This window comes from Crinia signifera, chromosome 5, assembly GCF_055691185.1.
Source record: "Crinia signifera chromosome 5, ASM5569118v1, whole genome shotgun sequence".
Taxonomy (NCBI): Eukaryota; Metazoa; Chordata; class Amphibia; order Anura; family Myobatrachidae; genus Crinia; species Crinia signifera.
The window spans coordinates 220,186,651-220,200,313 of NC_139221.1; the positions used below are offsets into that span (position 1 = coordinate 220,186,651).

Sequence of the window (13,663 nt, forward strand, 5' to 3'; positions counted from 1 at the left end):
CGATGGGAGCCGTGATAGTATACAAGTACCGCTCCTGTTCCCAGTGGTGCATTGCAGTCCAGGTAGCGTGCCTCGCATCATGACGTCATGTGACCAGGCCTGAGGACCTGCTCCCAAACTCAGGGGCTGCCCCACTGTTTGGTAGAGATGGCCGGTGCATGTGCTTTACAGATCTCCAGATCTCAGAGACTGCTGCAGGCAGGATCGGTGAGGGGAGCGGCAGTGGCAGGGAGTGGTGAATTTTTAATTAATTGTGGCGCGGTAAGTAACACCCACCCTGGTCTCCACGCACTCAGCGCCTGTAATTACACACCCTAGAAACTGTACCATTAAAAGTATAGAAATGGAGGTGTGGATTTCTGACCCTCAGATTTTGGAGGGAATGTCATAACTACTCAGGAGCGTTGTGTTTCAAACAACAACACCGCACCTGATTTCATTGCCATCATTGAGTATCAATGCAATCACATTCTAACATTATGGTGGAATCTTTAATAAATTATAATCTTAGGTCTTTGGCACAGCATACTGTAAAATGACATTTTTCAGCAGTTTTGGAAATAAAAAAAACCCAAGGTTCTCCCGGGCAACGCCGGGCGATTCATCTAGTTAAAAATATATATATTTTTTTAAGTATAAGAAACCGTCACATTTCTATTATTTGAGAAACAAAGCCTGCGCTGGTATATTCTTTTGTTTATTTTTCATCAGCGACCATCTCTGGTCACTTATGCAAACGGGACACCAAGCAATATATCGTTCAGCGTGAGCCATATATCGCCCCTTGTGTACAGGGCTTAAGTCTATTCACAGAAAAAAATAGACCATACCATTCAACTACATGAATCTACCCCATAGTCTAGTGTAACAAAATATGAACCTTATGCTGGTACACACTTAATTAAGGGTTAGAGATCCGGCGGGGTGCAGGCATCGGCAAATGCATTCTGCAGCATGGCTCTCGCTAGTGATATCCTCCATTGCCCTGCATGTAAAGCCAATGGAGTATGGCCTGATGACATGCGGGAGTGGGTACTGTCAGTAACATAGGGCCAGATTCAGACCAGATTGTAGTGGCCAGCGTTCAGGTAGACACAGACTCACAAAACTATAATCCCACCTTGCAAATTAATGTGTACGCAGGGCAAATTGATGTGTACGGCTGCAGAGGACATGGCACCGTTCAAATTCCATCACAAGCCGCACAGCATGGAATGATTTTTACATAGTGCACAAATCATAGCAAACACGTGTAGCCATAGACTTACTTGGCGCCAGCAATGAAAACAGGCCTACCCATGCTGGAGCTGACGTCCCAAACACTCCCCTAAACTGGCTTGTCACATCTGCATTTTTCCAGTGTTTTCCTAGACACGCCACACGCCTAGTGTTTTTTCAGCCATGCCTGCATTTTTCTGAACACTCCTAATAAACATCCAGTTACTACCCCCAGACACCTATATCTTGTTAATCACTTTGCGAATGGCCAGCGATCAAAAATAGTTGCAGGAGGTCAGCGCAGTCGGGCGTTGCGCATGCGCACAGCTGCCCATATGCACTTGCAGCTTATCGATAATCAACCGCCGCGCAAATTCGCAGCCCTGCCCTAAGGTCTGAATCTGGCCCATAATGCACACACTTTGGACAACCTTCTGATATTGTTGTTCTGACCAGTTGGAACTGACAAAATCATTAAGACGGTTGTCCAGTATGCATGCGCCTTAGCTTTTACCACTTGAGGCACTAACAATATCCACATGGATCAGTCATCATTTGTAGCCTGCTGGGGAAGTAGAATCCATCAAATGGGAACACACGTATTACCAGAATATACAAAGGACACAACTGTAAGTACAGTTCCTTCATAAATACTTACATCTTCTTCATTGATTTTGGTAAAATGATCCTTTATCCTGTGATGCCAAAAAGTCTCCACCTTTCTTCTAGTTTCCAATCCATATCCCTTTTCCCACTGTCCTGTTTCACTATAAATAGTCCGAGTGATTCCATAATTTATAACCTGAAACCAAGTATTTTGCAATGCCAGTGCATTGAGCCTCCCTCTCAGACAGGAGCTGCAGAATCCAAGCCCCATTGAAGGACCCATTCTTCAGATGAGGAAGACCCTGAAAGCAAAATAATGGTAGATCAGTCTAAGAAACATTTAGAGAAACCCTGGAAGAAAATAAGTATTACTGAGACTTTCATACTGCTTTCACATTGCAGAAATGGGTAATGACACGGTATTCTTAAATGGGACTTTAAAACGGGTCTGAGCCTTGAGACCTTTCACATTGCAGGTAAAAAACCGTTTTAAAAATCATTTAATACCATTCAAAATTCAACCCGTTTAACCCCCAAGGGACACGTTTCAAGCCATTGAAATAGAGCCATTCACACTGCCTAAAAAACGGCTTTAAAACGTGTAGGACTCTGCTTTTTAACCGTGTTGAAATACCGGTTATCTTTAACCGGTAAATCCACTTTGGCACTTTCACATTGCAGCCTTAAACGTTTTAAAATGGGAAAAAAACGGCAATATACCATTTTAAAAGTGCGATGTGAAAGGGGTATAAGATGACGGAAGATGTCACAAAAAGCCTAAACAAAAATGATTTCAGATTGATTGTCCCCAGCTGGCTAAATACAGATGTATTTATAGATTGCTAACCACAACAAAGAACTGAGAAAAGGGTTGTTTTTCTTTTTTACCCACATTGATTTTGTCAAGCTGTCTGCGGAAACAGGTAAAAGTCCCCTGCTGACCAGCGGCGTGAGGAAAACGGAATTCTCATTTCATTGATATTTCCTAGTGTGACTTATTTCTCAAATCACTGGCAGTGAAGATCCCTACCCAGTATAAAATGAAGGGCATGGTGGCAGATAAGGTGTGAAAAGTCGTAGGCCAAAATATACTGATGGGAGTAATATTTCACATTGGATGTTTCTATGGGAAACCAATCAGATACTATTATGTTCTAGAACATAGGTTCTCAAACTCGGTCCTCAGGACCCCACACAGTGCATGTATTGCAGGTCACCTCAAAGAATCACAAGTGAAATAATTAGCTCCACCTGTTGATCTTTTACAATGTTTTAGTCAGTAATGAGTGCACCTGCCGGATGACCTGGAAAACGTGAACTGTGTGGGGTCCGGGTTTGAAAACCACTGTTCTAGAAGGTGCAAATAGGGTTACCACCCGTCCGGGATTACTCCGGACAGTCCGGTAATTAAACCGGGTGTCCGGAGTCCAGACGGGTGGCATTCCCGGACTATAAAATGTCCGGGAACGGAAACACACCAGAACCTGGCAGGTCGCCAGCTGCGGGGCGTCATTGTCCGCCAGCTGCGGCGTGGACAGAGGGTGAGAGGCGCTTCAGGCTGGCTCGGCTAGGGGGAGCAGTCTGTGTGAGACTGAGAGCGCCAAGGATGGCGACATAGATGTGCTGCGAGCTACGTGCGTGCGCAACCGCTTGGAGCTGGCCTGTGTGTTCTGTACCGGTGCGCTCCGCATAATGTAACTCATCCACAGCAGGTGCCAGTCGGGGAGGGGGGGGGGAACCCAGTCAGTGTCTGCTTGACAGTCTACTGAGGTGCCCTCCAAGGCCCACCCCAGCCCCACCACTGTACACTGCAGTCCGGTGCTGCCTCCAGCCCTGTGTGGGCCGCCTGTGGCTGTGGCTGCCCCCTGCTCTAGCAGTCCCTAGGTTCCACTCCTGCCCTACACTGGAACCCCCTCTGCTGCTTTTGCTGCCCTGGAATCAAGTATGCAACACCTGGCATCAAGTATGCAACACCTGGCATTGAGCATGCAACCCCTGGCATCAAGTATGCAACTCCTGGCATTGAGCATGCAACCCCTGGCATCAAGTAAGAAACCCCTGGCATCTAGCAAAAAACCCATAGCAATGAGCATAGTAAGCGGCACTTATGTAGCAGAAGATGTAATTATGGCATGTGTTATTATATGTAATGGGCATTACGGTGTGTGGTATAGTGTGTAATGAGCATTACGATGTGTAGTGCAATATGTAATAGGGCCTGTGGCATAATGGGCATTATGGTGTGTGGCATAACGGTGCACACTGCCCCTATTTATAGTTTTTATAGCTCCGAGATTACAAAAAAAAAGCCCTGGTATAATGTTTAATGGGCATCACGGTGCCTGGTGTAACCTGTAATGGGCATTGCGGTGTGTGGCGTAACCTGTAATGGACATCATGGTGTGTGGCATAACCTATAATGGGCATTGCAGTGTGTCGCATAACCTATCATGGGCATTGCGGTGTGTGGCGTAATGTGTAATGGGCATTGCGGTGTGTGACGTAACCTGTCATGGGCATCACGGTGTGTGGTATAACTTGTCATGGGCATCATGGTGTGTGGTGTAATGGGCATTGCGGTGTGTGGCGTAACATGTAATGGGCATTGCAGTGTGTGGCGTAATCTGTAATGGCTATCTTGGTGTGTGGCGTAATATGTAATGGGTATTGTGATGTGTGGGTACTGTGGTGTAACGTAATGAGTATCGTGGTATGAAAAATTAAGGTCAAGTCACTGGCCACTGTCTGGGAATCTCTCAACACAAAGGTGGTAACCCTAGGTGCAAAACAAATTAGATTCTGATTAGATTAGCAACATCCCATGTGAGACAGAACTCCCATCTTAATCAATTTTGATTTTAGTATCTAAAAATATAAAATGTATGTGTGGCCAAACAAGTAGGGCCTAGTCAAAATAATTACTGTTCAGCTTGCAAGTGGGCATCATCAGGGCCCCTCTTTAAAATTATATTTATCATAACTTTTCCCTGCCACTTTTTAAAATCATAACGGTGTCCATCCAAAAAGTGGACATCATCTGGAACACTATTTAACCCTTGCCTGGCTTGAATACATTGAATACATTAGATGCAACCATGCCGTGCTGGGCTTCATCAGACAAGGTTGAATCTGGTGCAACCAGTTAAGTGTTTAAGGTTAGATTTACATCCAGCTAGGAAGTGACCGCTATCTGGTACACTCTAAAGAATTATATCTGTCTTCAGCTAGCCAGAAATTTCCAACAAGGACATGGCAGACGATACTGGTCCATCTTAAAAATCACAGTCTGTTTCTAAATGAAAAACATTTATTTTAACATCACATATCAGGAGTAAACAGCGACATTTCAGTGGTTGCTGGCAAAAGTGCCCTGCTATGAAAAGTCATCCATCCCCGGGAAAAATAGTTAAAATAGGTCTTTTCCATCATCGGTCTGCATGCACGATGGTCAAAATCGACCAGTGTGTTTGGATCTTTAGGGGTATATTAAAAGTCAGATCCATTCTGACATTTATTTGTCGGAATGGATCGACATGCCCTATTCAATGTGGCCAATCAGACTGTCGGACCTGTGCCAACTCCGACTGCCAAATTTGGCTGCTGCTGATCCTCACCTGCCTGGCACCCGGAGGTGGGATGGTGAAGAGGTTGCCGGGTGAGCTGTTGCTGCGGGACCGGGTGAGCCCTAGGAGGAGGTTGCGGGAAGAGGGTACCGGGTAAGCTGCTGCTGCCCTTGGGCGCCGTCCTCCCTGCCTCATCTCCTCAATGCAACTTTTTTTAAAGTCGGATTGAGATTGTCAGAAATGGGGCCAAACCCTGTCAGATTTGGCTGCGTTTATGACAAAAGCAGACGGATCGTGTTTACATCAAGAGAAAAAAAGATTTTATTATTTTAAGGTTTATCTATATTTTTTTTTAAAGACCTACACATTTTCTGATTATACAGTATATGTGTTGTTGACATCCATAATGTCAACACGATGTATTAGTGTTGGGATGCCAAGTGTGAGAAGCAAGTCCAACCATTTCACAGATCAACATGATGATTAATCATGTTACCAGTTGTCCTGCCATCATACATGAAATGTTTTCACACGTCAAAATACCTTTGGTGTTGGAGTTCCAGAGTCATTTGAAATCTTGCTGACATTATGAATCTACAGGCTTACTACAGTAGTGTTTATACCAGGACATTCATGAATTACATAGATTCTGATTCTGGCTGACATCAAGCGGAATTTCACGTAATTTTAATCAGCTGCTGGCAATAGGTAATACCTGCTTCCCCTCCCCTTTTCTACCTGGCGTACCGTGTAACGGGGGCTTTACCTGGCGTAAGATGTAACGGGACTTCACTTAGCGTAACAGGAGCTCTATCTGGCATAACAAGTAACGGGGACTTTACCTGGCATAAGAGGGGCTCTAACTGGCGTACCATGTTACAGGGGCTCTACCTGGGGTAATGGGTAACAGTAACTCTACCTGGCGTAACTGGAGCTCGACCTGTCGTAACGGGGCTCTAACTTTGTTTAACACCTAGCAGGGTCTCTAACTTGCGTTATATGTAACAAGTGCTCCACCTGGCATAATAGTTCTAGTTACATCCCTGAGGAATAGTATGGCAGACCCTCCAACATGGTCACCTTAATCACATCCAATACTATATACTCCACTCTTTATGAATGACTGCCATTGACGAGAAAGGTGTTCTCAGGGTGGCAATCATACAGGGAAGTCTAGGAGCTGAGCATGTTGTACCTGATGGAAAGGGTCATGTTGCAGGATCTGGTATGGTAATCCTATGAATATATTACAAATTAAACACAATGGGTGAAATTTAATAGGAGAGATTCAGAAAGTACAGGGATTTGGTAAGAAACCCCCATTTTTTTTAAAGCAGCAATCATTTACACGGCAAAACCAGTTTGATTTTGAAGTGTACATGATTGCCGCTTTAAATTAACTGGAGATTTGGTACCAAATCTCTCACTTTCTGGATCTCTCATCCTATTAAATGTCACCCTATATGTGGATATCTTCATATCAAATGTTGGTACTTGTTTCCTAGCATGGCGCCCAGTAAGCTAATTGCTTAGTGGGCTATTCTGCATAGTGAAATCGCATTGCATGGGCCATTTTAGTGCCATACGATGCGATGCGATTTTTTAATGTAATTTATTCACTGCTCTACAATAATATGATTGTATGACATACCAAGAGGTTTAAGGCACCCCCCCCCCCCCACACACACACAATCCACGCCACCCCGAAGTATGGCAAGCGCAGCGAGGGGCAGCGGAACATGTCCTCTGACGTTTTAATACCGCCACTATCCACGTCGGCATGGAGTTGGTCTTATATAGTGTGGCAATCGCAGCAAGCCCGACGCGTGGCGAGTGGACGCGTAATACATGTAAAGTAATCCGCGTCCGCTCGCCACGCTTAAGGCTCGGTGGCTCGCTGTGCTCGCCACACTATATAAAATCAACGCCGACGTGGATAGTGGGGGTATGAAAACATCGGAGGACATTGTATCGCATACCATAGGGCATGCGATGGTATGCCATGCGATGCGATATTGCGCGATGTTCTACAATGTCATACAATTTTACAATTGTATTGCATTGTATAGGGCATACAATGCCATACAATGCCATACAATGCGATAGGATGCGATTATAACTTGTATAAGCACCCTAATGGGTGCTTACAATGTTAAATGCACCCCCACGCCACCCCCCAGTATAAACGTGAACCCAAAGCGTGGTGAGCGCAGCGAGCCCGCAAGGGGCGGCGGTATGCGTCCTATGACCCTTTTCATACCCCCACTATCCACGTCGGCGTGGAGTTGATTTTATAAAGTGTGGCGAGCGCAGCGAGGGGACGTGCATAACTTCACAGGTATACGCGTGCGCTCGCCACACTTTATAAAATCAACTCCACGCTGACGTGGATAGTGGGGGTATGAAAAGGTCGTAGGATGCGTACCGCTGTGCTCGCAACGCTTCGGGTTCACATTTATAGTGGGGGGTGGCATGGGGGAGCATTTAACATTGTAAGCACCCATTAGGGTGCTTATACAATTTTTCATCGCATAGGGGGCTAAAATCGCATTGCATCGCAGTGTATCTGGTGTATGGCATGCGATGCAATAAAAAATAGCGCGATCACATATCGAGGGAGCCGTGATAATACACAAGTACCCCAAACAATATAATGTACTCTAAAAAAAAGGGGAGGGGGGCTCTACCTGGTGTATTATGTATAAGATGCTCTACCTGCTGAAATTTGTCTAAGTGGGCTCCATCCATACTTGCCGACCTGAGGGAGAAAATGCTCTGTTCCTGGACTTCCCTGGTAATGTATGATTGCCATCACCTGTGGTGAAACACCTTTCTTATCAATTACCTAGCTCCCCACAGGTGATGGCAATCATACATTACCAGGGCCGTCCAGGAACAGAGCATTTTCTCCCTCATGGAGAGGGTCAGGTCGGCAAGTATGGCTCCATCTGGAGCTGGGGGGATCTATCAATATTTTGCTATGGAGCCCACAAAGTTCTAGCTATGCCCCTGTGGAATAGTATGGCAGACCCTCCAACATGGTCACCTCAATCACATTCTAATACTATATACTCCACTCTTTATGAATGACTGCCATTGAAGAGAAAGGTGTTCTCAGGGGGTGGTAGTCATAAGCTGTGTACACACGGGCAAAAAACGCTGGCAATATGGTCGATTGAGCGTTTTTAGTCCCTTTATAATCACTGGTCGCAGCTGATTCCCTCTGCGCCTCCCCCGTCAGAGGTTCCCTTTCATCAGCGACCATCTCTGGTCGCTGATGAAAATGGGACACTGAGTGATATATCGCTTATCGATGTATCGCCAAGCGATATATTACCCCGTGTGTACGCACCTATAAAGGGAAGTCTAGGAGCTGAGCATGTTGTACCTGATGGGAAGGGTCATGTTGCAGGATCTGGTATGGTAATCCTAGGATTATATTACAAATGAAACACAATATATGTGTATTTTCATATAAAATTGTATTTATACACCAAACAACAATATAATGTACACTAAAAAAAACACATCACACCTCCCAACTGTCCTGATTGTGGTGGTGCAATGTTCAGTCCCATTTTCCAAAGACTGTCCCATGGTGGGATTGAGCAGTTGGGAGACCCTGTCTCACTTGCTTTGCTGCTAAGAGTGTAAAGTATCAATCCACCGGGAGAGGGACAGGGGACATGCTAGCTGTTCAAATAGCCTAGGGCAGAACTCCACAGTGACAAAACAGGCCGTGGCTCACAAACACAGCACTTACCCCAATGCCAGGGCCACTTGAGGCAAAGCCAAGCATACCTTCACCCCACACAACTTTCCATACTCCAGGCCCCACAAAGTTGGGAGATATTTAGTAGCAAACTTTAAAATGTGAAAAGAGTAATTGGTGAACAAGAAAGAGCTATAGATGGTAATCTGAAAATAAAAATATTTAATACATAAGATTTTCTCGATAGTATAACCTAATAAAAAACATTTACTGACTTCTGTACAATTGTAAACAGGAAGCCATTTTTCTGAAGACCAAGACTTCATTCTAAGCATGAATTTTACACCCAGATATGGCGCACTACAGGAGACAAATAACGTTGTTTCGAAAAAGAAACGTGCTCCTTGAGTCTCCAGCTGTGGATACAATTACAATCTCCAGCGCCGGGCTGGCTGTAGCTCTACTCCACACCTGCACTCTGGCAAGGGTGAAGAAATGGCAAGGTCAAATGTCCGGCAACTAATACACCGTACGTCGTCATAGCGACCACACGTTACGTTGTCGTGTATGCGCCAGCCTCCCAAAGCACGTGACGTAGAAGTAGTGTGTCTGACTCTGAGACTCCCCAGCCGGTGGGCGAGTCGACCCGAATTTAACAGAGTTCACAAAGCTCAGCGCTCAATTCCGGCTTCCTGTAACGCCGTGTTAATTGCCCCTCGCACACCAAGCATACGTGATGTGGTAACGCCATGTCTATCTCGCCGATGCGCTTATCATAATACACCAAGTGCTGTCAGCTGCCCCATACACATGTCCCTTACCTCTCTTCTCCAGCAGCCACACACGCCTGATATGACGGTCATGTGACCCGACTTGGGAGTGACGTCATTTACTCTGTGACAGCGGGAAAGTCGAATACTGTGTGTGTGTGTGCACTGTCAGACCGTAGCAGCTGTAGTAGTAGTCGGACTGTGTGTGTGTGTGGCTGAGGAAAGGAGGAGGAGGCGTGGTGGAGCTGTGCTCCCTGACTGCAGCCAGGTGTGTAGTGTACTGCGGCGACCTGTATACATGGCAGTAATTAATGGCTGTCTACTGTAATGCAGTTTTCTAGTCACAATTTTTACTGTAATACTGATCCGATGGTTCATGGCCGATGTCGAATACTTTTGCCATTGATGGGGGAGAACCAGATGGTTTCCCTCCATCGATGGAACAGCAAAACGATGTTTTGCCTTTTTTTTTTTTTTTCAAAGTGCCGGGGCATGGAGCATAGCTCCGCCCCCCGACACTCGTGAAGCCCCACCCCGTATTTTGATTGGCCCACAGGCCAATCAATCAAACACAATGGATGACCATCGATATGTAAAAATATCGATGGTCATCCATTGAATAGTTTAGCACTATCGATGGCCAGTTGCAGAATTGCCATCGATGGCAATGGCAACGATGGCCATCCCTAGGTGACAGGGAGAGGCCGAGCGTGATAGGGAGAGGCATGCGGAGGAAGTGGGTGACAAGGAAAAACAATGGGTTACAGGAAGAGGGTGACGGGGCAGCAGTGGACCCCTTAGTCCATACCTCCCAACAGTCCCGATTTTATCGGGACAGTCCCGATTTTATCGGGACAGTCCCGATTGTCAGGGCCTGTCCCGCTGTCCCACCCGCGGGCGGCAGTGTCCCGCGGTGTGGGGGGGCTGTTGGGAGTCCCCCCTGTCAGCTGCTAAGCAGCGGGGAATAAACGCTGTGCGCATGCGCACAGCGTCTATTCCCGCAGGCTGGGGGCATGGCTAGAGGCTCACAGAGCCTCTGGGTCATGCCCCCATGGGGGCGTGGCCTCGCGGAAGAGCCGCAAGCATAGGCCACGCCCCCAAATTAGGCCACGCCCCCTGCTTAACGACCAAAGTTGGGAGGTATGCCTTAGTCTTTAGGGGCCCCGATGCACTGCACCGGCTGCTGCACCAATGGTAGTTCCGCCTCTGCCCGACTGCCTCCCTGCTGTGATCTCTGGCATTCTATCATTCATTTGTAGGTAGGGATTGGAATGGGATGGCCATCGACCATCGATGATTTAAAATCACCGATGGTTTGTGGCCGATGTCGAATACTTTTGCCATCGATGTGGGAGTACCAGATGGTTTCCCTACATCGATGGCAAAGGAGAAGCAATGTTTCTTTTTTTTTCAAGGTGCTGGGACACGGAGCATAGCTCCGCCCCCGACACCCAGAAGTCCCGCCCCCCTGTTCTGATTGGCTCACGGCCATTCAGTCAAATATAATGGATGACCATCGATAGCTAAAACTATCGATGGTTATCCATCAAACAGTTTGCCATCATCGTTGGCATCTGCACCGATGGCCATCCCTATTTATTTGTAGTTCTCATCCACATTCAGGATAGCTACGCATGCACAGAAGCACTGCACCATAGTGGTGGGGGGGGGAGGTCAGGAGCATCAAATTTTACCATTCGATGGTGGCAAACATCGGAATGCTGCCATGGAATGGTAAAAGTAGTACCATTAAATAAAAAAAAACTGTCACAGGTGTCCCCTCATGAGTATTTACACCAGGGTTGCCTAATGGGCCGTTATGTAGATATTACCGCGCCCGCCCCCAGTCCTCCAAATCCAGCGTCTTTGTGGAGGAGGTTGAGCTAAATGATGCAATTTGCATATTTAGCCCCACCATCCCCCCAGTATCCGGGAGGGTTGCCCACCTTTCTGGGGGGAGGGGGACCTGCTTTTCGGGAGTGTAGGCAACACTGATTTACACTCTGAATTCAGATTTGGGTACTTGTTTCCTAGCACGGCGCCCCCGATTTTGATTGAAGTGCATCGCATCGCATGCAAAATAGCGACATGCGATGCTATTCGATTTTTAATTGTACAAGCACCCTGATGGGTGCTTACAATGTTAAATGCACCCCCATTGTCAACGCCACCCCCACTATTAATGCCAACCCGTAGCGTGGCGAGCGCAGCGGTATGCGTCCTCTGACCTTTTCATACCCCCACTATCCACGTCGGTGTGAGTTGATTTTAGATGGTGTGGCGAGTGCAGTGAGCTCCGCGAGGGGACATCGATTACTTTACATGTATTCCGCATCCGTTCGCCGCGCTTCGGGCTTGGTGGCTCGCTGCGCTCGCCACACTATATAAAGTCAACTCCACGCCGACGTGGATAGTGGGGGGTATGAAAAGGTCGGAGGACGTGTACCAGCGCTAGTTCCCATCCGCCGCAGGGACCCCACCGCTCATTTCACATTCCCTGAAGGGACCCTGCCCTGTGTGGCACTGGTGAGACTGGATCCGCCGCAGGGACCCCGCCGCTCATTTCACATTCCCCAAAGGGACCCTGCGCTGTGTGGCACTGGGGAGACTGGAGGAGTGCCTGCCCCCTGCAGCCCGTATCATCACCCCCGGACTGGGGTCTTGTCTCCCCTGCTGCAGCATCTGATTCTGGCTCCCCTGTCCACAGCGAGGCATGGACACATGTTGCTTGGATTACAGGCTGGCTGTCCAGGTAGGGGGGGGGGGGCTGCCTTGGACCGAGCTGCCCAGGTACCAGGGGAGGGGGGGACCAGTGTGGGGTCCTAAATACCATTTCAGACCGCACAATAAAAATAGTTAAAAATCGGCAAAATACAGTTTTTTTAGTGCGGTCTGAAAGGGGCATTAATTCGTTCATTAAGACCCTAGATCAAGTCCGCCCTCAATAAAAAGGACAATGATCAGCCTGTAGCCAGGCATTTTGCTGATGCCAAGCATAGCCTAGCAAATTAAAAATATATTATTATCGATCATGTCCCGTCGGACAAAAGGGGTGGAGATCAGGCTAAGAGATTTTTACAGTTAGAAACATACTGGATTCATAAATTGGGTACCGTGAGACCTAAGGGTCTTAATGAACACATTTCTTATAACATGTTTCTGTAATGACAACAGTGTTTCAGTTGTAATTGGGCTTTTGTGTATTTTGTTACATATTGCATATAATGGTTTGTATCTTTTCTATAATATGTCTTTGTGATCTTTCAGCGTCTCCTCACAGATAGGGTGCTAAGCAACCAGACGCTATTCAGGGTGTGTGCTGATGCAGTGACGTGTGTTCGTCAAGTGGATGGCGTGCGTAACCCGAAAGCGATGGGAGATCTGAGCGGGCCAGGTGAGAGAGGCGTTTCAAGGAGGAGCGAGACTGTGCACGGTATATAGGTAAGCTAAGTATTTGTACTCATTTGGTTCTGTGATTTGAAAATTACATCCGAAACATTATCCGCACTGCTTGTGTAGTGTCTTCATTTGGAAGTCCGTCCGTGTGAGCACCGAGATTCACCCCCTATTCATTCCCTCTGCGTGTCTGCACCCCGGCTGAAATCTATACTGAGCTTGCAGAGTGCCGGTATCTGGATCTCTCTCTCTCTCTCTCTCTCTCTCTCTCTCTCTCTCTCTCTCTATATATATATATCTAGATATATATATATATATATATATATATATATATAATGTCCATGCGATCTATTGTTAGGAAGTAATTAGAATAGCCTAAAGATAAGATTTATGTTTAT

General features: G+C 46.8%; 1 protein-coding gene and 1 long non-coding RNA gene across 2 annotated transcripts in view; one reads left to right on the plus strand and one right to left on the minus strand.

Moving 5' to 3' along the window:
- The window catches only part of LARS2 (leucyl-tRNA synthetase 2, mitochondrial), a 202,558-nt gene extending 192,482 nt beyond the window's left edge, over positions 1–10,076 (minus strand). Inside the window, exons 1-2 of the mRNA XM_083188551.1 lie at positions 9,921–10,076; positions 1,877–2,126 (exon numbers count right to left, since the gene is read on the minus strand). Of these exons, the coding sequence (XP_083044677.1) occupies positions 1,877–2,107 (231 nt within the window). The 5' untranslated portion in view covers positions 2,108–2,126; positions 9,921–10,076. The remainder of the gene's footprint in view (positions 1–1,876; positions 2,127–9,920) is intronic.
- LOC146080861 (uncharacterized) overlaps positions 10,005–13,663 on the plus strand; it is a 54,974-nt gene continuing 51,315 nt past the window's right edge. The window contains exons 1-2 of the long non-coding RNA XR_014475011.1: positions 10,005–10,137; positions 13,137–13,310. This is a non-coding gene — a long non-coding RNA (uncharacterized LOC146080861). The remainder of the gene's footprint in view (positions 10,138–13,136; positions 13,311–13,663) is intronic.